This window comes from Clarias gariepinus, chromosome 15 (genome assembly GCF_024256425.1).
Source record: "Clarias gariepinus isolate MV-2021 ecotype Netherlands chromosome 15, CGAR_prim_01v2, whole genome shotgun sequence".
In the NCBI taxonomy this organism is placed as follows: Eukaryota; Metazoa; Chordata; class Actinopteri; order Siluriformes; family Clariidae; genus Clarias; species Clarias gariepinus.
In genome coordinates this window covers 17,413,972-17,434,442 of record NC_071114.1, presented here as the reverse complement: position 1 = coordinate 17,434,442, position 20,471 = coordinate 17,413,972, and the positions used below count along the sequence as shown (strand labels likewise).

Here is a 20,471-nt window from a genome sequence, read left to right as displayed (position 1 = left end):
GGAGCTCAGCTCTTGTCTCATACAGGCATGCATTTCCAGGAGAGTTTTTTTTACCATAAAAGGCCAGAGTGAACCGGCACTGTGTTTCCTGTGGGAGGAACCGTCTCTCTCTCTCTCTCTCTCTCTCTCTCTCTCTCTCTTGCTCTCTCTCTATCTCATCTCTCACTCACTCACTCCACTTGTAGTACTTATCTACAGCTGTATTTCCCTGTGCCACATCTCTCACACTAGAACTGTGTGTGTGTGTGTGTGTGTGTGTGTGTCTAGCTTTGGATATTCCTCCTTCTTTAACTACTAAACAAAGACTTTATTTTATTTTTATTTGTTTAAATATTTTCTCCATTGACTAACACTACAAATGTGTGTGAAAATATGGAAGGACTCAGGGCTTAATAAGCAAAATTATATTGTTTAATTCAGGACATTCCTGTATTATGAGAGATGGGTGGCAACGGGAATACCAACATCAGAGTGACACAGAGATAATATTTGTGTTGTGTATAGTGAGTTGTTTGCTTTAGATGCTGACATATTGACCTGTCAGTGTCATGCGACAAAAAAACAGCCAAAGCCAACACATCTAGTCCAATAACTGACCCAGGGAATATAGAATAAATAAATACCATAAAAACATTTCCACAGTGTGTTATGGTTTAATGGGCTGACGCTGGATTTTGCCTGATGTTACTTACAGATTATATACTGGAGTCATTGCACATTATATTTATGTTTGTACATTTGATTATGTTTGACATTTTTATTCTAATGTGGCACAACGCATATAAATGCTGCTAAGCAGACAAAGGTTAAGAGTCATAAACAAGAATTCAACAGTGGCCTTCTGGCATTTCTGGTATTTAACCTCTTGCCCTTTTATTGACTAGAGCAAATAATTTGCTAACCACACAACTTATCTCAATGGCATTTATTTACAAATCATACATGTTGACTAATAATTTAGATTTTATTACCTTAATTTTATTAATTTCACTGTTAATTTGTGGGGATATTTGTGATATACTACTACTGCTACTACTAGGTCTAGTTCTATTTCCAGTTACATGATTACAACACTCTTGACATATTGAACCTCATTCAGTAATTCTAATGAATACCACAAATGTCTGAATGCATCAGTGCATTTTCCCTCTACTTTTATATACTTGAGAAACACACACACACACACACCTGTACATGCCTGAGGGCTGCGTGTTCACCTTGTCTGAGTAACAGAACTATGGTCAAACCGTGTTCAGCTAAGATGAGGTCATGACATTTCCAGGTGTAACGTAAGCTAAGTCACCACTCAGAGAGGACATGTGAGGACAGATAGCTTTTGTCTCCAAGGCATTATCAACATTGTAAAGGTAAAAGCAACTTCTGGTTGTTTAAATGCTTGCTTTTCTGTGTGAGGTGAACAAGAACTATAAGGTGTTTAAAACAAATAAAATAATAAATACAGTAAGCTTTAAGTAATTTTCCTTCCATGGGTGGACTTTTGTTTATGCTGTGCGTGGTTAGGACAATGTGACTGATGTTGCTGGGTAAACAAAGTCTATTGCACCAGACATTCTTAATTGAGTGTCACAAATCTGATTTTCTACATTAATTTAAAGCAGATTTGTTGACGTGTGTGGCGTCAAAATTCAATCTATTTAAATCAGACCAAATAGATTAGCTGTATATCATAATTAAAGTTGAATTAAAAAACATATGCAACATATACATAAACAAGTTAAAGACATAATTAGTTAACTTATTTATAAATATAGAGAGGCCGAGTTTCTATCCTAAACAAATGAACCACTCTTCAGTTCATACCAGATAGAGGTGTAATGCCATATTCAATGCCATCTGTTAATGTATCTGTTTAGTAGGGTAAAGTCAGGTAAATAGTACCAGATTTTGGAAAGTACCATAAAATGCGAGTGCACATAGTTAAAAACTTAGAAATTATTACAAAAACTTATTTATTAACAGTAATTGACTATTAAAAATGTAAATTTAAACTGACAATTGCATGGGTGGCACAGTGGTGTAGTGGTTAGCACTGTCCGGGTTCGATTCCCGGCCAGGCTTGATTCCCGTCCCTGTGAGCATGGAGTTTGCATGATCTCCCTGTGCTTGGTAGGTTTCCTCCGGGTTCTCTGGTTTCCTTCCACAGTCCAAAGACCAGTTGATTAGGCTAATTGGCGTTCCCAAACTGCCCATAGTGTGTGTGTACCTTGTGATGGATTGGCACACTGTCCAGGGTGTACCCTGCCTCATGCCCTAAGTCTTGTGGTATAGGCTCCAGGCCCCTTGTGACCCTGAATACAGATAAAGCGGTATAGACGATTTGCATCTAATCTGACTTCTTTTAGCTGATGGCACAATATATCTAACACAGTAAACCATACTTATAATATTCATATCTTTTGTATCTTATTGCATAAAATGCATCACACATTGTGGTATTCCTTAATCTTGCAAGCTTCATATCTAACCATTCATTACTGGCTGAATAAGAATATAAACCTCTTGCTCGTGTGAGGTTTTTGGTGAATTCCACAAGATACCTATCATAAAGCAGACCAGTCACCTCAACCAGATTCCCTGTACACTTTTTCTGCAAAGTTCCAAAAAAATAAACAAAAATCAAAATCAAAATTATACAGTGTAACAGATCTGTTCAGTTCAAATGTATTTATATGAAAGTATCCATATTTGGTTAAACCCTAGGTTTGGTTACAACCTGGTGCCCTAAGTAGCACTAGCAGCTCATCCAAGTTTTTTGGACTCAGACACAGAGACCATTCCCAGGAAAAAGCATTGCTGAAGATGAATAAATGAATGTGTAGAGTTAGAAAGTCTACTAGTAAACGTTAATTAGTTATATCTTGAACTGAAGATATCTAATAAAATTGAGTACTGACTTACTTTATAATGATGTTGGCATTTTCATGTGGGAAAGTTTTCATGACATCCATTGATCTTCATTACTGGAAAGAAGAGCTTCATTACACATTATGTTTTACTGCATAACAACATACCATCCTTTGGAAGAGTAATAGTTATCAAAAAAGTTCTGCTCAACAATCTATACCTAAATATAGCTGCTGAAATCAATGTTCCCAATTATATGATCCTACTTACGTGTGTTGTAACCTTCATATCTACACCATGTTCTAGCACGGGGTTAATTCTGGAACTATGTCCTCTCTCACAGACAGGCCTCTATCACTTTTTTTAAAAAAGCCAAATACAAGAGCTCCAAATAAGGAAAAGGGATTTGAGCTGCTGTGAACGATTCTGGTCCAAGCCATTCCTCCATCCAAGTGGGCTGATATGGAGTCAAGGAGCTGGAAAAGGGAGGGGGCTTAACGCTGTGTCTGGTAAAATTTAGGACGGCAAGATCAGGCATTGTGGTCTGCTTCAGCTCTGAGTCTGCAGCTCTCCTACTTTCTCCTCTCTCGGTCTGTACCTGAGGATTTGTTCTGACTTTTCGATTTACCGCAGGGCTTAGTTGACATCAACTCACCATCATGGAGGCCATCAAGAAGAAGATGCAGATGCTGAAACTGGACAAGGAGAATGCCATCGACAGGGCGGAGCAGGCCGAGACTGAGCAAAAAGCTGCTGAGGAGAAGTGTAAGCAGGTATAGAAAGAAAGAAAAAATCATGTTCTACCTGTGTCAGTGGGATATTTTGGGTTAAAAGTAGCATTAATTATTAAACACCATAGGCTTTTTATCCACGTATAGTAACTTTTATAGTCGTGAAATATATCCCCATTACCACTTATTTTATAGCAGCTATAAACCATTATGCTCTCACTATGCTCTCACTATGCTCTCTCTCTCCATCTCTCTCTCTCTCTCCATCTCTCTCTCCATCATACTCTCTTTCTCTCTCTTTCTTGGACAAAAAAAACCAAGAAAGCAAAATGGTATTGCGGCATTTTTCTGCCATACACGTCCATGTGACTTACCTTTTACTGAAGTTTATGGAAACATAAACATGTAATTTTAACTAGAAACAGGACTAGTTTTAAAACTATAAATACTAAGTACCTTTCAATAAAATTATATTGAAAGGTATATTATAGCATTATGCTATAAAGAAGTATAACGCTCACTAAACTTGAAAAATTCTTTACAAACTGTTGGACATAATCCACACATTATTCCAGACTACTGAGTGCACTCCTGAGTGAGCTACTCCTTTGCCTGCCAGGAATCTTGGCAGGTTCTTCAGTAGCACCACAGGAACGCAAGTTAACTGATTAGACTCAGATTAGTGGAGAGTGTTTGTGAACACTGCATACCAGCAGGGTTGTTAACCTCAGCTAAAAATAATTTACATTATCAGCTCACAGATGTGCTAGACTTGGTTTTGTTCTCCTGCTGACTGCTATGTGTGTTCTAATGAAATTTTCAGGAATTTTCTTACACATAGCGCTTGTGATCTGCCATAATTGCCTTTTCAGAATGTATTTTTAAAAGGTTTTTAAATGGTTTTATGACTTATATAATAAGTTGGGCCATAAGACTGTCAGGAATAAGTGAGATCCCCATTAACATCATTTCACCCCTAATGATTTACATCAGAAGAGCTCAGCTAAGAGTATATAAAAGATTTTGCTTAAAGGTTATGAGATGTTGAAAATATTATTTCTCAGATTCTGAAGTTACAGTATTTTTATACAATTAATGAATCACCAAAATGTTAACAATAATTATATTATTGTGCTTTGTGTTTTCCAGTTGGATGACGAGTTGATAGGTCTGCAAAAAAAGCTGAAGCAGACAGAAGATGAACTGGACAAGTATTCTGAGGCTCTGAAGGATGCCCAGGACAAACTGGAACTTTCTGAGAAGAAAGCCGCTGATGTGAGTGAGATGCTTTGTTAAAACAGGGAGAAAAAAATGAAAAAAGAAAAAACTTTGCCAAAAGCAAAAAAGCATCAGGTTAAGCACCTTTTGCAAAAAAGTGGAAAACTGATTGTAAATAATATCTTGCCTACAGTATTCCAGAATATTTTGACTCTTAACAAGCCATCCATTGGTGGAAATTCAGTTTCAGTCTTGTCAGGTCACAGGACCTGTCAATTTCAATCTATTTCCTGAATAAGAAATCAGGGTATATATCATTTCAGATACTGCTGTGATTTGAGGTAAGTCATATGATGAAAACTCATGCTGTGTTGCTCATCCATGATTCCACAGCTGGTAATAGTTGTGGGTTAAAATGAATAGTGATTTCATGTCTAGTGAAAGATTTACTGATGGCTCCTGCACTACCAGCTGTGAGTTGGCTTTGATCAGATGCACGTCATCGTGAGAAGCAATGGGTGTGATACAGTCCTGTCCTTAAAATGCTACACATGAGCTTAGCACTTCGTAAAACCTAAAGACTTTAGGGATGGGAAATATCACTCTCTTTAATGAGATGAATTATTCGGATTAGCTTACCAATAAAAGTCTCTCATCTTTTGTCTCCCAAAGTGCATTATTCTTATTTTGCCAACTATTGCCAAAATTTCTCCTTACTCTTAATGTGAATCTTCTAATGAGTAAAATAACACTACTTCCATTATTTTAATACAAATGTTAACTATGCTAAAATCAGCAAAGCACTACAAATAAACATCATGTTCAATAACAGCTTAAACAAACTGCCTGTATCTGTTGTATAAAACATAAAGATAATGTGATTTAAGGAAACCTGATATCTGAGTTCCCCATTACAGCAACTGACTTGTGGCACTCAAGACTTGTGGGTATTTAAGGTTTTGTTAAATATTTTGGGTATCTTAGTCCAAATTAACAATGAACAATTATTCAGACCAATCCTAAAAATTCCTGGAGATCCTCAGTTTAGAAATGTTCCAACATTTGTTGCTTGGAAAGAATTTACATACAAACAGTGCAGAGCATCTCCTGTAGAACAAGCAATCAATTTGCATACAAAGTATTAATTAGAATTATTTTATTTGTGTTTCATTATCTTTTAAAGCTACTATATAACTACAATTGTTTGTTATTTAAAAAATGATGGACAAGCCACACACACAAGATACAAGCTAATGCTGACAAAAGAGATTAAACCCTTGTAACTGTTTGCATAGGTTAATGCATGTGTCAGCAAAGCAGGGCAGTTAAAAGAAATTCACCCAAATCCACACAAAACCTGTAGGGTGGCATTTCAGTGTGTAAACCCCTTGCATGATTGTCTTGATCTACAGTTTGGTCCAGAAAGAAATTAGACTTGCTTCTTCATACCTTTCTGAATCTTTTTACAACTTTTGGTCATGCTGTTGTTCTTGTTTTTTTAAAAAGTGAAAGATATTTCACTTTATGGATATTTTTTTTTGAAACAAAAGAAGAGCTTATCCATGCTAGCACATTTATACCAGCTGGCCTTGATCGTGAGTCTGACTGTTTACAGAAGCTAATTGGAGTATGTTCCTGCTAATCCTCACATGCCACGCTGGATATATAAACAGAGTTGGGAGCAGTAAGTCTTCTTTAATGAAACTCACCATGCGAATATGTGGAAAATAATAAATGAATACTTTTTTGTGTTTAAAAAGAGCAGACCAAACAAAGTCAGTTTGCAAAATCCAGTTCACCTTGCCTTGTCTATAATTTCATAATGAGTTTTCGCACTGTTTAGCTGATGGTTGCAGCAGAAGCGTTCAATCATTGATTGCTCTAACTAAACACAGAAACCAGAATTCTTTCAAGTGTTTTTTTTTTTGGAACAATTAGTAAATAGAATACCCATATGGTCTAAAATGGCTATAGCACTCCTTTGAGCCTTTAACCTGTGCTTTTTTCACTAAAGTAAACTTACTGCAAGGAAACCTAAAGAATTGCAAAACACTCCTGTTTCCAGTACTTTCTTTGGAACCTGGTTCTGGAAATCTGTTTCACCGTGCCACATGTCATGAATTAGGCAAAACCATAAACTAATTATACATTTGACTTCCCAACTGAAAAAAAGAAGAGGAAAGAGGAAAGAAATACCCCACAGCAAACAAAACCTTTTGCCTTGGGGGACGAGCAGGGATTTTTTTCTCTTTTTTTCTTTTTTTTTTTCTTTTTGCATGTCTGTTACTGATAAGCAGAAGGAGCAGTGGGGGTGTAAGAGGGGACATGTAGTGCAACAGCCCTTGGAATCCTAAGAATCCAGCCCAAACAAACAAAAAAGACCACACTTGTATGTAATAAAATCAGTTCCCCTGATTTTGGTTGCTCCTTGACACAGAGGTGCAGCTTCTCTAACATCACAGCCAGCAATGTGATTAAACATAGAGAAATCAAAACTTGCATTAAATTAGATCCAGTGTGTTACAGTATGTTTCAGTAAAATATGCCTTAGCGAATTATAGAATTTTGTGGTATGCAAATATTTCAATTCAAATTGGTCAGAATGTGAAAACTGCAAACCATAGGCTTTAATACATTGTTGCAGATGGCTGGTGGCTGATTTTAAAAATGTGTGCTACAATACAGTACTTCCACTACTACTACTACTACTACTACTAATAATAATAATAATAATAATGGGGCAGTGGTGGCTTGGGCGTTTGAGGCTTTGGGTTGCTGATTGAGTGGTTGAGGGGTTTGAGCTCCACCACAGCTGGGTTATCAATTTTGGGCCCTTTGGCAAGGCCCTTAACCCTATTCTCATACAAAATCACTCCACCAGTGAGAGGCCTATACGGGCTATATGAGAAATAAGAAGGGTTGTATGTCAGGCTAGCTATCTGGCCTCCAAAAAAAATCATTGCTATAGAAATGACGGAACCCGTCACCCAACAAGGCATGGGTGGAACATAATAATGATGATAATAATAATAATAATAATAATAATAATAATAATAATAAATATTAGGGATAACAGGAACTACCTCGTTTTGCAGATTCCAAATAATTATATTTAACTATAAATAGATCAATTAGCCAAAAAATTGTCTAAATAAAAAATTGCAGCAGTTGGTAAACTGATGTAATATGGGAAAAAAACATGCTTTCTGATTATATTTCTATACCATCATTAACCAAACCGTTTTATTCCTTACTTAAGAACAGGGGTATAAGTATTTATTCTTTATTCTTTAAGGGTGGGTACTGTAGAACATGTACTTTTTATTTCTGTATCTTTGAATTGGGAACAGGTATGTAGTATGAGTACATCATTATCCTCCTGTACCAAAAGACAAATTACCATTCTTTTTGAAAGCATATTGTTATGCATGTTGTTTGCTCTGAAATTCAATATTAATACGTATTATTAGTGTGCATATAAATGCATTACATCAGATGTATAGAGCAGGAATCCAGCAAACAGCACTGTTATGATGAGCAGCCATAAACTCCCTTTCTCTGACAAATTATTTTATTGTAAATTATGAATACTATCCTAAATATAGCAAGAATTAACAAAATAATGACAGCAGGTCGACTCCGGTTCACTTATATGGTCGATAAATGAAATTAGCGCCTGTAAGTAAGTGCTGTACGAATTCAGGACCTTAGTTAGCCCACGTGTTGGCCCCGCCCATGGATAAAATATTCACGAATGCCACGTTTCTATTGGACCTCCGCGGTGACGTTTTGCAGCGGGTTTTCCCTTTGCAGCCGTTTTTTATGAGTGGATCCAATGCGTAGTCATCCGTTACATTCCTAGAAACCTCAGTGAGACAGGGATTGTGTCCTAACTATTACCTTTTATACTTTTGTTTATACTTTTTGCTCTTGAAACAGACTTAAAAAGGACATAGGAAGAAGTTTATACATAAATGTAAACACATAAGTTATCACTTGCAATTCATACAGTAATTCGGTTTAAGTTTTTTTAAGGATTGTACTTTTATAGACTGTGACTTATTTATTTTTTCCAGTTAGGATCGTTTTTTTATTCGTGTTTATATCAAAACATATATTTAAAAAAAGCACAAGATGGCAGGTGTTATGTCTTTGGACGCGGTAAAGAGAAAAATCCAGGCTCTTCACGCGCAGGCGGACAGCGCGGAGGAGCGCGCGCTGGGTTTACAGAGAGAGCTCGAGCTGGAACAGCAGCAACGGGAAAACGTGAGCGACAAAAACGCCGTTTACTTCCTGCCTCCTTTCTCTTCTGCAAGCTCTCTTAACTCTGTTTTACTCTCTGTTTCTAACTTTTTGTCTGTACAAAGCATTCCTCGTTTTTTTAGTGGGATTAATAGTTGTAATGTTGGAGGTTCTTACTCGGAACCACCCCGGAATCAGAAGCAACACTGTTACAATTCCAAATCTTTCAAATGAGTTCTAAGTTTAACATTTCTTTCTTTCTTTCTTTCTTTCTTTCTTTCTTTCTATTTGCTTTTTCTTTATTGTTTCATGGAATCCCTTTACTTTCTTTCTTTTTTTAATAAAAGAGTATAAGTTAATTGTATACTGTACGAGTAGTACAGTAGTACGCATATGTTTCCATAGTTACCATATTTAAGATGTTTAGCACACTATGTAGTAGGCTTGTGTGCGGTTTGGGATGAAACCGTTTAACCCACGTCTTCATGCCTGTTCAGTAGTGCCAAAAAACAAACCTTTCACTATGTATAGGCTCTGTGTGCATGTTTAAATCTGACGTTTTTTATAAACACGACTCATGCTGAAAGAATGTAAAACTTTCCTGAGTTTTCTGAGCTTATGGGAAGTAAGGGTGGACGTGTGGTGCGCACGTATCATTGTTTGCTGTGAAGCTTGCAGACAGGATGTCCACTATGAGTTTGTCCTACAGGATACAAACGAGAAAAAAGCTGCTGATGTAACCAAATGATGTAATTAAATAATCCAGATATGCATTCTGGTCAGTGCCAGTTTTGTTTGTCTTTCAAAAATGTCCAAGAATTACCTGCAAAAAAAACTTTCGGTTAAACTGGGTGCAAAGCAAAGGGAAGACTGGACACACCCTCCTCCAGTACCACATCTACTTGTAGATACTATCCTTCATGATAAACTGCTGCATTCCCTAAAGGCTATTGATCTGTATAAATTTGTCACAATGTCCTGGTAAAGGCAATGGTCAGCATTATTTCCACAAATATGGAACACTATCAAATATGGAACACTATCAGAAGTATTGTGTAGTATATTGCACTACCCTGTACAATTAATGGCTTGCATATTAGTATTTTCAGTACATAAATATGTTGTTTTCAATGTCCAAGTGTCCAAGATGTACTGTATTTTTGATGATTTTTTTTAGCCCTACGACTACTTGCTGTAAGTGGTGTCAGTAAGAATGGACCCTGAGTACATCTCGACTTAAATGTAGAGATGCATTGTAGTGATACTTCACTTTATGCTCTGCACATACAAATTATCTTCCAAAACTTGAACTTTTATACCAAGACAACTATCAGTGCCTTATAAATGACTAACTTAGCAACAGATATAGTATGAAGTACTTTATAACACAGTGGTGGATCAGTGAGTAAAGCTTTGGTCTACCAACTGGAAAGTCATGAATTTAAGCCCCAGCATCAGCGTGCTGCCACTGTTAACCCCTGAGCTACTGAGTTATAACCTGTATCATGTGCATAAGGAAAATGGCCCCCATTGAACACCTACACTGTATTATACCTAATGAAACAAACTTTTAAATAAAAAAAGTAGAGAACTGAAAGTAGAAATAGAGACATATTAGACATTTAGTAGTACATTAAAGCACTTTCATAGGATATAGGAAACGAAGTGCCTCCCTATTGGGTGTGTAGTGTACATACAGGGAGGAGGCAGCTATTTGGGATTCAGGCTGTTTGTTGGAAGTTGGTGATCACAGGCTATCACTATGCTATGTGATCTGCCCATCATGGGGTGACTCATTTTAGAAGAGATTCCAATAAAAATATTCCACTAGTGGTATTTTCTGGTATTTCCAGAGTTTGTAAGTTGTGTCAGTCTTGATGCTTGCTGATGCTAAGTGTATTTAAAGTGTAACAATAGTTACTGTACTTTAAGTCTTTTCTTAGAAATTTATTAATACTTCTGAGGCAAAAGTTTTTCTGTATTTCTGAATGTCATTTTCTTTAAACATTAAAATGGACGTGTGTATCTGTACATACAGTAGTTGTATTAGATGATGTTTTTGACATTCATACAGTTTGCCTTTTACTGATTTTAATAGCAATTTAGTATGGAAGAAAGTAATTTCAGTATTTACTGATAATACTAGCCAGTTGGCTAAATTGAACTATCTTTCCAGTCAGTGTTTCTGAGAGAATTTGACTTATTCCTAAATGATCATAATCCTTGCTTGACATGACACATCTTTGATTTGATTAAAATTGGATCTACTCTGAAAGCCTAACTTCACCACCTTAAATCTGGAGATAAGTTCTCAGGGTTACAGTAAGATTACGGGCTCTTTTGGAGTGAACATCACACCACTAAGCTGTCTTTGTCCCATTCTGGAGTGTGGTGTTCCCAGAGGAGCTGAATCAGGATGTCATTCCTGTTCCAGATTTGCACTTCCTGTGCACCAAGATCAACATGCAGATAGGCAGGAAACTGTCCTGGACTTAAATGAAGGTCTGTTTGTATGGATGGTGATGTTTGAAGGATGGCTTTGTGAATATTCCCAGGTTAGGATCTTGAAAAATCACAATTTAATTAGGTTGCTGTTTTGGGGGGCATAAAATAACAGAGTATAAATAAATGCTGACTTTCAGTTTGAACATGTATTTCACCAGAACCTTTCATTTTGTGATGTGTGAGATGGGTGTGGCTTATCTTTCTTAAGATTGAGAGCTTGAGTAAGCATTTAGGTTACCCAAGCCTGTTTGTAGTTATACTAATAAATAAATACTGCTTTTAAGCGCAATAATGAGTTGCTTTACATCTTTGAGCCACCAAGGGGCTTGCATCATGCAAAGTGCTCATAAATCATGATCACAGGTCACCTCAAATCAATGGTTTCAAAAGAATGAAAAGAGGTTGCAGAACTAAAAAGTCATAGTTTTAATTACATTCTTCCTTAGCACATGGTTTGGTTTCACTTTGCACCAGCAAAATAATCAGATAGTAGGCATAGTCTACAGTTTAAATGCTGAGTCGTTTGTTAGAAATGATCAGATGATCACCAAACAGATCGTGGGTTATCAATTAAATATGAGTTGAAGACTCTTGTAAATGTAAACTTCTTCATAAGTTAAATAATGGTGTATATAAATAGTATAGTGAATTTGTGACAAATGTATTGAAGTCAGATTCTTTCACCCAAAAAGCTAACATTTTAGTATTATTAGCACATATTAGATAATTTGCAGGAACAAATGATTAGCATGTGTGAACCTACCAGGACTGCACTAATAACAAATCTAGTTAACCTTAAAACAGGTTTCATATTAAGACCTCTGCTTGGCAAGTTAAGCTAAGCTTAGTAAACACTTTTGGCCAAGCTATTATGGTAAAATTATTAAAGAAAGGGGTATGTTAAATAGTCTCGGTTATTGTTCCCATCATTCAGTTTATTGTTTTTATTTTTAAAAAGGATATGTAAAAGTATTTTATTTTTCTTAGACCCAAGCAATTTACCAGTGGCTCCAATTTTAATTGATTAAAGAATGACACATAGTAATTTTGGTTGTTTAAGGAGACATTTAATGTTGTGGAATGTCTGTGAAACTCGTTTAGCACATCAATATAAACCGATACTGGCAGAGCTGCTCTGCTATAAATGGGAGTGTGTTATAATAATTATATATCTGAAGAGTTCAACAAGTCTATCAGACCCTGTCACAGTGGAGAAGTGGGAAAAGAGCTGCAAAAATCTTACATTTTAAGAGCATAACATATACTGTAGCTCTGCTGTGCAACGCAACCTGATCACTTCCTGAGCTTTGTCTCTTCTGCTTATATTGCGTCGGACACACATGGCTCCATTTACCCATTTTTTTTTCAACTGATGTCTTCCTGGCCCTCCACTGCGGTCATTCACCAGTGTGTGAATTTTACCATATATGGCATGCATTCCCAGGCATCTGGGGAACGCAGTGACTAAGGAAAGGAGTGTTCTGACCCTCACAGGGAAGGAGGGAGGGCCTTAGATGTTAAGGGTAGAGAATGTAGAGTGTATCTACTTCCTGTGTGCATTTTTTTCTCCTTCTCTCTTTGTCGCCAGTTTCCTCATCTTACCCCACTTGTGTGTTCGTGTTCATTCTAAATGCTTCGGTACGCATTTAAAAACTTTTCCAGCCTTCCTCTGAAAATCACCATGCATCAAAAATGTAAAACCAACACAGGAAGTCAGAAATGAAAAGAAAAAAAATCTATTTTATACAAAACCATGGTAATCTAGAGAGCAACAATGAGAACACATTTGTAGGATTCCAAAAATAATACAACCTCTCAGACCCGAGTCAAAATGAGATTAAAGATGAAAGTAAAGACTTTAAATCAGGGCACTTTCTAGAAAGCTAAATTTTGGCAGCTATAAGAAAATTTCAGTGGGGAAATTCAAGTCTGTAAAGTCCTTAAATGTGGGTGGCTGTTTCCAGTCAGTTACGAGACTAAACATAGGCCAAATACGTCTGACTCTGGAATGTGAGCATACAATCTGACAAAAATGACAATATCATGATTTGTGAAGACGTTTCTATTTTACACAATGTTTACTATATTTAGACTAATTACCAGTCTGCAAAAGAGTGGTGTGAAAGCTTGATTTTAAAAGAATGTGTTATTTTAATGATATATTGGTGTATCATCTACAAAAAATATACAATTTAACACTGAAATGAGGCTTCTTGCAGGTACAATTCATTCACCTTCTATATCACAAATCCTGTACAGGGTCATGGGGGGCCTGGAGTCCACAAGACTTTGAGCACAAGTTGGCGTACAACCTGGACAGGGTGCCAAGTCATCTTATTGCACACACACACACGGAACACATAATACATAGTTAGCATAATTTGCATGTCTTTGGACTGTGGAAGGAAACCCACCAAGCATGGGGAGAACATCCAAACTCCATGTACACAAACCCAAGGCAGGAACCTTGAGAGTGCAACCCACAGTGCAAACCACTGTGCTACTGTGCTGCTGGTAGAATTCAAAAGTATAATATAAACACACACACACACACACACACACACACACACACACACATATATATATATATATATATATATATATATATATATATATATATATATATGTGTGTGTTCAAGAAATCCGAAAGGTTTTGAATTCAGAGTTGTGCACACCAGCATTTCTCCTAAAGCTTTTTCCATGTAATCCTATATGTATTTTTTCATGCATTTTTAATGGGTGCATATAATCTGACTTTCTGACTTAGATTGTAATAATTTTCTAAAAGTTCAGCAGTGTGCTTGCATAAGTCAACCATGCTAATATTGTGTGTAATTATATGCTAATGATCAGTGTGGGACATGTCGGGTTGTTTGCGTTGGCTTGAAGCTGCCTGCAGACAGAGAATCGGCACAGAGGCTCTGTTGTGTCCATTTTCCAAGGAGAAGCTTTGTTTGACAAGCTCTCCGAGGGCGGTGCTGGTTGGGAGAGTAAATATTTCTTTTGTTTGGTTTTTCGTATACATAAGAATATAGACTGAGTGTCTTGTTTTTTTTTTTGTTTAGTGATGATACGAGGGAGGGATATTTGATATGAGGAAGGAGGATTTGAAGGGCAGTGCTTTACAGTGCTTTTATTCAAGTAAGAGATAAGTCGTCTGTGGGTGTGACTTGTTTAGCTTTTTTTACAAAACTGATCAGGAACCACAGCACTTTGGTAAAACAAATCAGTGACTGGACTGGAGCAGGACTACAAAAACAGCAAAAACGTATGCACATGGACCTTGTCGCCATGGGAACCATGAAGTAAAAGGCGAATCAATGATAAAAACATACAGTAACTAATGAAGGATGCTGACAGGATGCTCAGTATTTAAAACGGAATTGTACAAAATGTTCACAGACTTATGATGTTTTTTTTATCCTTAACACCAGCCAGAATACACATTATTGTCTGTTTGCTCTTCTCACATGGTCTCCATCAAGCCCTGACCTCTGACTCTGTATATTTAGGCTGAAGCTGATGTGGCGGCTCTAAACCGTAGGATCCAGCTTGTGGAGGAGGAGTTGGACCGGGCACAGGAGAGACTGGGCACAGCGCTGCAAAAACTGGAGGAGGCTGAGAAAGCAGCAGATGAGAGTGAGAGGTGAGGAGGTTGAAGAGGTGCCCAACAGCATGATGGGTCGCATTCTTTCCTTCTGTTTAGTCTCAGAAGGATAGATAACAGCGTTTGTTGCTGAGTGGACATACATTTTGCATTTTACAATATTGCTGACAAGAATAAAATACTCTGGTGGCTTTTTCTTCTACAATAGAAGTTCTACCATAATAAATATTTATTTTCTTTATAGTTCTTTAGAGGGTTAACACATCTAGCTTTGTCACTGGGGTAAGATTTTTAAATGTGGTCACTGTATTGTAGAATTCTATATAAAAGAGTTCCCCATACACTCCTAAAAAGTTTTTTGGGTATCTTTGAAGAAATACTTTGGGTCCAGTTTTGCTCAGTGACTTATGGGAAGATAATTTGCAATACTTTTTTTTAAAAAATGTACTTTAGAAATACCAAAGGCTGGAAGTCAGTTGCTCTTCGAAAGATATACTGAATGGCATTGCTGAATGACATGCTGAGGTCTTTGTCATCATCTTTATCACTTTTCTGTGTCCACCAGAGGCATGAAGGTGATCGAGAACCGTGCAATGAAGGATGAGGAGAAGATGGAGATTCAGGAGATGCAGCTAAAAGAAGCGAAACATATCGCAGAGGAGGCCGATCGGAAATATGAGGAGGTGAGTCAAGACAATATTTACATTATATCATGTAGATAATAATAACCTGCGTTACACTGTGAAATTTCCCCATGATAAACAGCCATGGAGATAGAGAGCCTGGCCTTTGAGTGGCGCAGTGGTAAAGTGCTCGCCCTATCATCTGGAGATCGCTGGTTCGATCCCCGGGTGATGCTGTTACCTCCAGGAGGCCTGGAGAGAGCTGATTGGCCAAGCTCTCTCAGAGGGCAGGGAGCTTAGCAGCGGGGGGTACTTAGCGCTCCCACATTAATCACGGCTCTACAGCCAATCGGGGCGTCTGTGAGCACGTGGAAGAAGCGGCTAGCTCTTTCCTCCGAGGCTGGCGTCATGCGGTTTGGAGGAAACACGTTATAGTCTTCGGCCCTCCCGGCTGAATGGTAGTAGTAGCCCCCTAGTGCCGGAGAGGAATTGGCCACGACTAAATTAGGGAGAAAGACTATAGAGCTATGACACTGTGCTTAAACTTAAATTCTTTCAGACTAGCAGTTTTGTACCGTCATCAGGGTCAAGGTCATATTGAGTGTTAAAACGAGAGACAGAAGTGGATGCAAGTTCCAATCTTCTTTATAGACATAAATATACAATATGCTAGTCAGCTGCAATTAACAGTTGGCAATCTACTGTACAGACTTAAATATAGCTAGCTTTACAGTGTCATGTTGTCTTTGTTTATTGTATATGTTGGATTTTATTATCTAACAGCATTTACCAACAACACCAATAATAATTTCTGGGCTTTCACATTTCTGTTTTAGGTGGCCCGTAAACTTGTTATTCTTGAAGGTGAGCTGGAACGAGCTGAAGAACGAGCTGAGATGTCTGAGTGGTAGGTGCTCAAGGCTTTTTCCACAGTGTGTATCAGATTTCAGTTTCATTTGCAGGCCGATATGCTGTGGTTAACATTTTTGTTTCTTACAGCAAGGTCACCGATCTAGAGGAAGAACTAAAGAATGTAACCAACAACCTCAAGTCCCTAGAAGCTCAGGCAGAGAAAGTAAGATACTTAATATGCCCATTATAAAGTGTTTAAAAGAGGACAAGCTATGCTTATATGTCTTGGCAACAGTATGGTCATAACCACTTTGGTAAATTAAATGAAAAGCTATCATTTAAAATAATAAATTCACCAAAAATAATAAATTTAAAGTTGACCAGAAACTCCTTAATGCTCCTTAAAAAGTTAAAAAGCAAGAAATGATGTTTCATTCACAATAGACAATAAGTCTACAACTGAGCATGATGACTTGTATTGAACTCTGGCAATCTTCCTGCGTCTTTTTTTTAGTACTCTGAAAAAGAAGACAAGTATGAGGAGGAGATTAAGGTTCTCAGTGACAAACTGAAGGAGGTACGGTGCTAGTGTATTGTAAATTATTGTGATGGTGTGTGTAAGCATTTCAGTTGCTCATCTGTCTGTGTTTTGTTGTGTGTGATCAGGCCGAGACCCGAGCTGAGTTTGCGGAGAGAACAGTGGCTAAACTGGAAAAATCCATTGATGACCTAGAAGGTATGAACATTTTTCTTTACCTGGCTGCAGTATCAATGATATACTCTGTTAACTGTAATAAAATGTGATTTCTCCTTCTTTCTTTTTTTTTTTGCAACACACACACACCGATTGGTATAACATTATGACCACTGACAGGTGAAGTGAATAACACTTCACCTGTCAGTCACCTCTCATTACAATGGCACCTGGAAGTGGGTGGGACATATTAAGCAGCAAGTGATTATTGTGCCCCTGAAGGTCTATTGTAAGCAGAGAATATGGGAAAAAGCATAGATTTGAATTACTTTGACAAGGCCCAAATTGTGATCGCTATTTGACTGGGTCAGAGCAACTCTAAAACTTGAGCTCATGTGGGATGTTCCCGGCCTGCAGTAATCAAAACCTACAACAAAGGCATTGTGAGCTGTGGGTAATGTTCTACTAGAAAACCTTGGTTCTTGCCATTCATGTGGACGTTACTTTGCCGCATACTATACCACCTACCTAAACATCCTTGCAGGATGTCCTGGAAAATAAGCACAATTTTTAAGACTTGAGGGATCTGCTACTGACAGCTTGGTGCCAGATACCACAGCATACTTTCAGAGGTCTAGTGGAGTCCATGCCTTAAGTAGTCAGAGCGGTTGTGGCAAAAAGGGGGAACTACTCAGTATTAGGCAGGTGGTCATAATATTATGGCTGATCAGTGTATATATGATGCACATATGCCATTTTCTTAGCAAATTTGCAGCACATAAATCATTTTAATAAAGATTGAATATATTTATTTACATTTCATGCAGCATGCACCAATGGATTCTATCATTTATATCTTTAATATTTAGTGCACAAAATGCAGACGTTTTTGCTGGTGTGAGATGCTCAAGAGTACATATTTTGTACTGTTTGTCTGTTACTTAAAAACTGATTAAAGTTACAACAGTGGTTCTTAAGTTCCATTTATATGTCAAACTGTACAGAAACAGTTATTATTACTTTTTTATTTTATTCTAGTGTATTAGCTTTGGCTGTGACTAAGACTTGAAAATTTAAAAACGCCTCAGCTTACACTTTTCTTGCTTCCTGTTCAGAATTACTTAAATTATTCCGCATGGATACATCTTGGTATTCCAGGAACAGACAAGTGTATAGCAGTCATAAAGAATTTCAGTACAACATAGCAGCATCTTGTTTTAATCTGGTCTGGGAGTTTCGTATTTCAGCATGTGGGTCATTTCTCATGAAGGCTATTTATTCTGCTGAATTTATGGAATCAGCTGAGACAGGCTGAGCGTTTCTATGCTCCTAAGAGAAATAAAGAATGTCTGCAGTCAGTGGGAGAGAAACACAGCTTCCTGTGAGAGGCTTTAAAGGTGTACGTGTGAAAGCAAGTCGAGAGCATACAGTATGTGCTAGATGGAAGTTTTACCAGCAGGTCATTGCTCGACTCTATGGGATTTGCACAAGTTCTTAAAGAGGATAGCAGCAGCTTGATTTTCATGTTCTTTCTGTGGTTCTGGATTTTCCACTTATATTCTGCTACGTCTGCTAAATCTCTTTTCTCTCTCTCTCCTTCTCTCTTTGTTTGCCATATTCTGTGCTTGCTTTTTTCCTGCTGATCTCCAGACGAATTGTATGCACAGAAGCTGAAATACAAGGCCATCTCGGAGGAGCTGGACCATGCCCTTAATGATATGACCTCCCTGTAGATGCTGCTTTCTCTTCACTCTCTTTCTCTCTTTGCCTGGCTGAAATATCTTACCTGATGTCTGTTGTTCTACTGATTTACTATGCAAACGACAATAAAAACATTTCTCAACATGCTTTATTTTTCCTTTTCTTGCTTGTGCAGTAACTTTAGTGACAAATCATTACACACACGCACACACACACACACACACACATGCTCACACACACGTGCACACAAATGTGCACACATACACAAACATACACACACACAATATTTTATTACACATTAGTTACACATTAATGTATATTATAACATTACGATGTGTTTGATTGGGTGTTATTATTTGTTTAAAAGTCAACAGTTTTTTGTGTGTTTTGAAAGTCAGAAGGTGAGGCAAAGTTTACATCTCGAGTTCACACCCTGTGTGTATCTTCACTCTAACTCTTAAATGTGGTTTTATTGTTTATGCTGCATGTATTAAACCCATCGCCATGTGCATGTTGGGTTACTTTATCACTTAGTGCATGCAAATGAATCTGACAGCTGCAGAGTGGCATTAACGCAGAAAAGCACTAATAGCCACAGAAATAAACCTAAACAATGTCCGTTATTTTTCTCAAGTGCTGTGTGCATTGAATGAAACAATTCCAAAAGCTCATTTTGATTTTTATCTTACTTTTTTATAGAAAAATTAGCAAGTGCCAAAGAAGAAAACATCGATATGCATCAAGTTCTGGATCAGACGCTGCTAGAGTTAAACAGCATATGAAAATTAGGGAAAAGGAGTTTCATCTTGTGACGTTCAACAAACAGCTTCATTCCTCATGTTTCTCTACACAAATCTCAAAGAGGATTAATTTAATTTGTTTGTTTTTTACTTTTGCAGAATATCCAAAGTCTTAGTTTAATGGTGATGGTAAAGTGAAACACACTTTTGTTTACATTGTCTTGCTACATTGGTGCAAAAATTTTAATATCTAAATTTCTGGTGTGCAAACATAAAACTTCTCCTGGATCGAGTCCCCCATCTAGTGGTCACTCGTTGTTGTTGTTGTTTTTTTTTCTAAACATATCATTTGATTATTTTTGTTTTGCCATTACTATTAAAATGTGTTTATTATTTTCCTTTTGTGTCCTAAGATGAGGATAATCTTAAAAATGGATGCTAGAGGGATGAAAACTTTAAACCATGCCTTTAAATATGCATTTAATAATTCTTTTTTGTCAAAAAAGTCAGAACTGCTGGATGTTTTGATATGTTTGATATAGTTCACTGTTAAGCTGAAACCATTCCACTTCTTATAAGGACCAGGATTACATTTCATTTATTTGTGTTTCTCGAAACATTCTTCCACTTTGCATGTAATAAATTTCTATTAAAATGTTAAAGCTTCATTTGTTTATGTTAATTAGATTTAAA

The 20,471-nt window shown here is 37.2% G+C and overlaps 1 protein-coding gene and 1 long non-coding RNA gene across 5 annotated transcripts; one reads left to right on the top strand and one right to left on the bottom strand.

The window, feature by feature from the left end:
* Positions 1-629: 629 nt before the first annotated feature.
* LOC128543273 (uncharacterized) lies at positions 630-3,242 on the bottom strand. Its single transcript, XR_008365704.1, has 3 exons — positions 3,136-3,242; positions 2,920-2,981; positions 630-2,814 (listed from the first exon to the last, which is right to left on the bottom strand). It is a non-coding gene; the product is annotated as an uncharacterized LOC128543273 (long non-coding RNA).
* Positions 3,243-3,390: 148 nt separating this feature from the next.
* Positions 3,391-20,440, top strand: tpm4a (tropomyosin 4a). 4 transcript variants are annotated; one of them, XM_053513642.1, is made up of 9 exons: positions 3,391-3,638; positions 4,746-4,871; positions 15,074-15,207; positions 15,734-15,851; positions 16,628-16,698; positions 16,791-16,866; positions 17,158-17,220; positions 17,310-17,379; positions 19,738-20,440. In XM_053513642.1, exons 1-9 carry the CDS (start codon positions 3,525-3,527, stop codon positions 19,818-19,820), a joined length of 855 nt encoding a protein of 284 aa, XP_053369617.1. In that variant the 5' UTR covers positions 3,391-3,524; the 3' UTR covers positions 19,821-20,440. The 4 variants fall into 4 exon arrangements, with proteins under 4 accessions (XP_053369617.1, XP_053369616.1, XP_053369619.1 ...); XM_053513641.1 differs by lacking the exon at positions 19,738-20,440 and adding an exon at positions 18,988-19,184; XM_053513644.1 differs by lacking the exons at positions 3,391-3,638; positions 4,746-4,871 and adding an exon at positions 8,672-9,080.
* Positions 20,441-20,471: the final 31 nt, after the last annotated feature.

What these genes read in the sequence shown, in the direction of transcription:
- tpm4a (XM_053513642.1), top strand. Translation starts at nt 3,525, where the DNA reads ATGGAGGCCATCAAGAAGAAGATGCAGATGCTGAAACTGGACAAGGAG. An exon ending in CTGAGAAGAAAGCCGCTGAT is followed by an intron (nt 4,872 to 15,073) that starts GTGAGTGAGATG and finishes CTGTATATTTAG; the next exon opens with GCTGAAGCTGATGTGGCGGC. An exon ending in CGAGCTGAGATGTCTGAGTG is followed by an intron (nt 16,699 to 16,790) that starts GTAGGTGCTCAA and finishes TGTTTCTTACAG; the next exon opens with CAAGGTCACCGATCTAGAGG.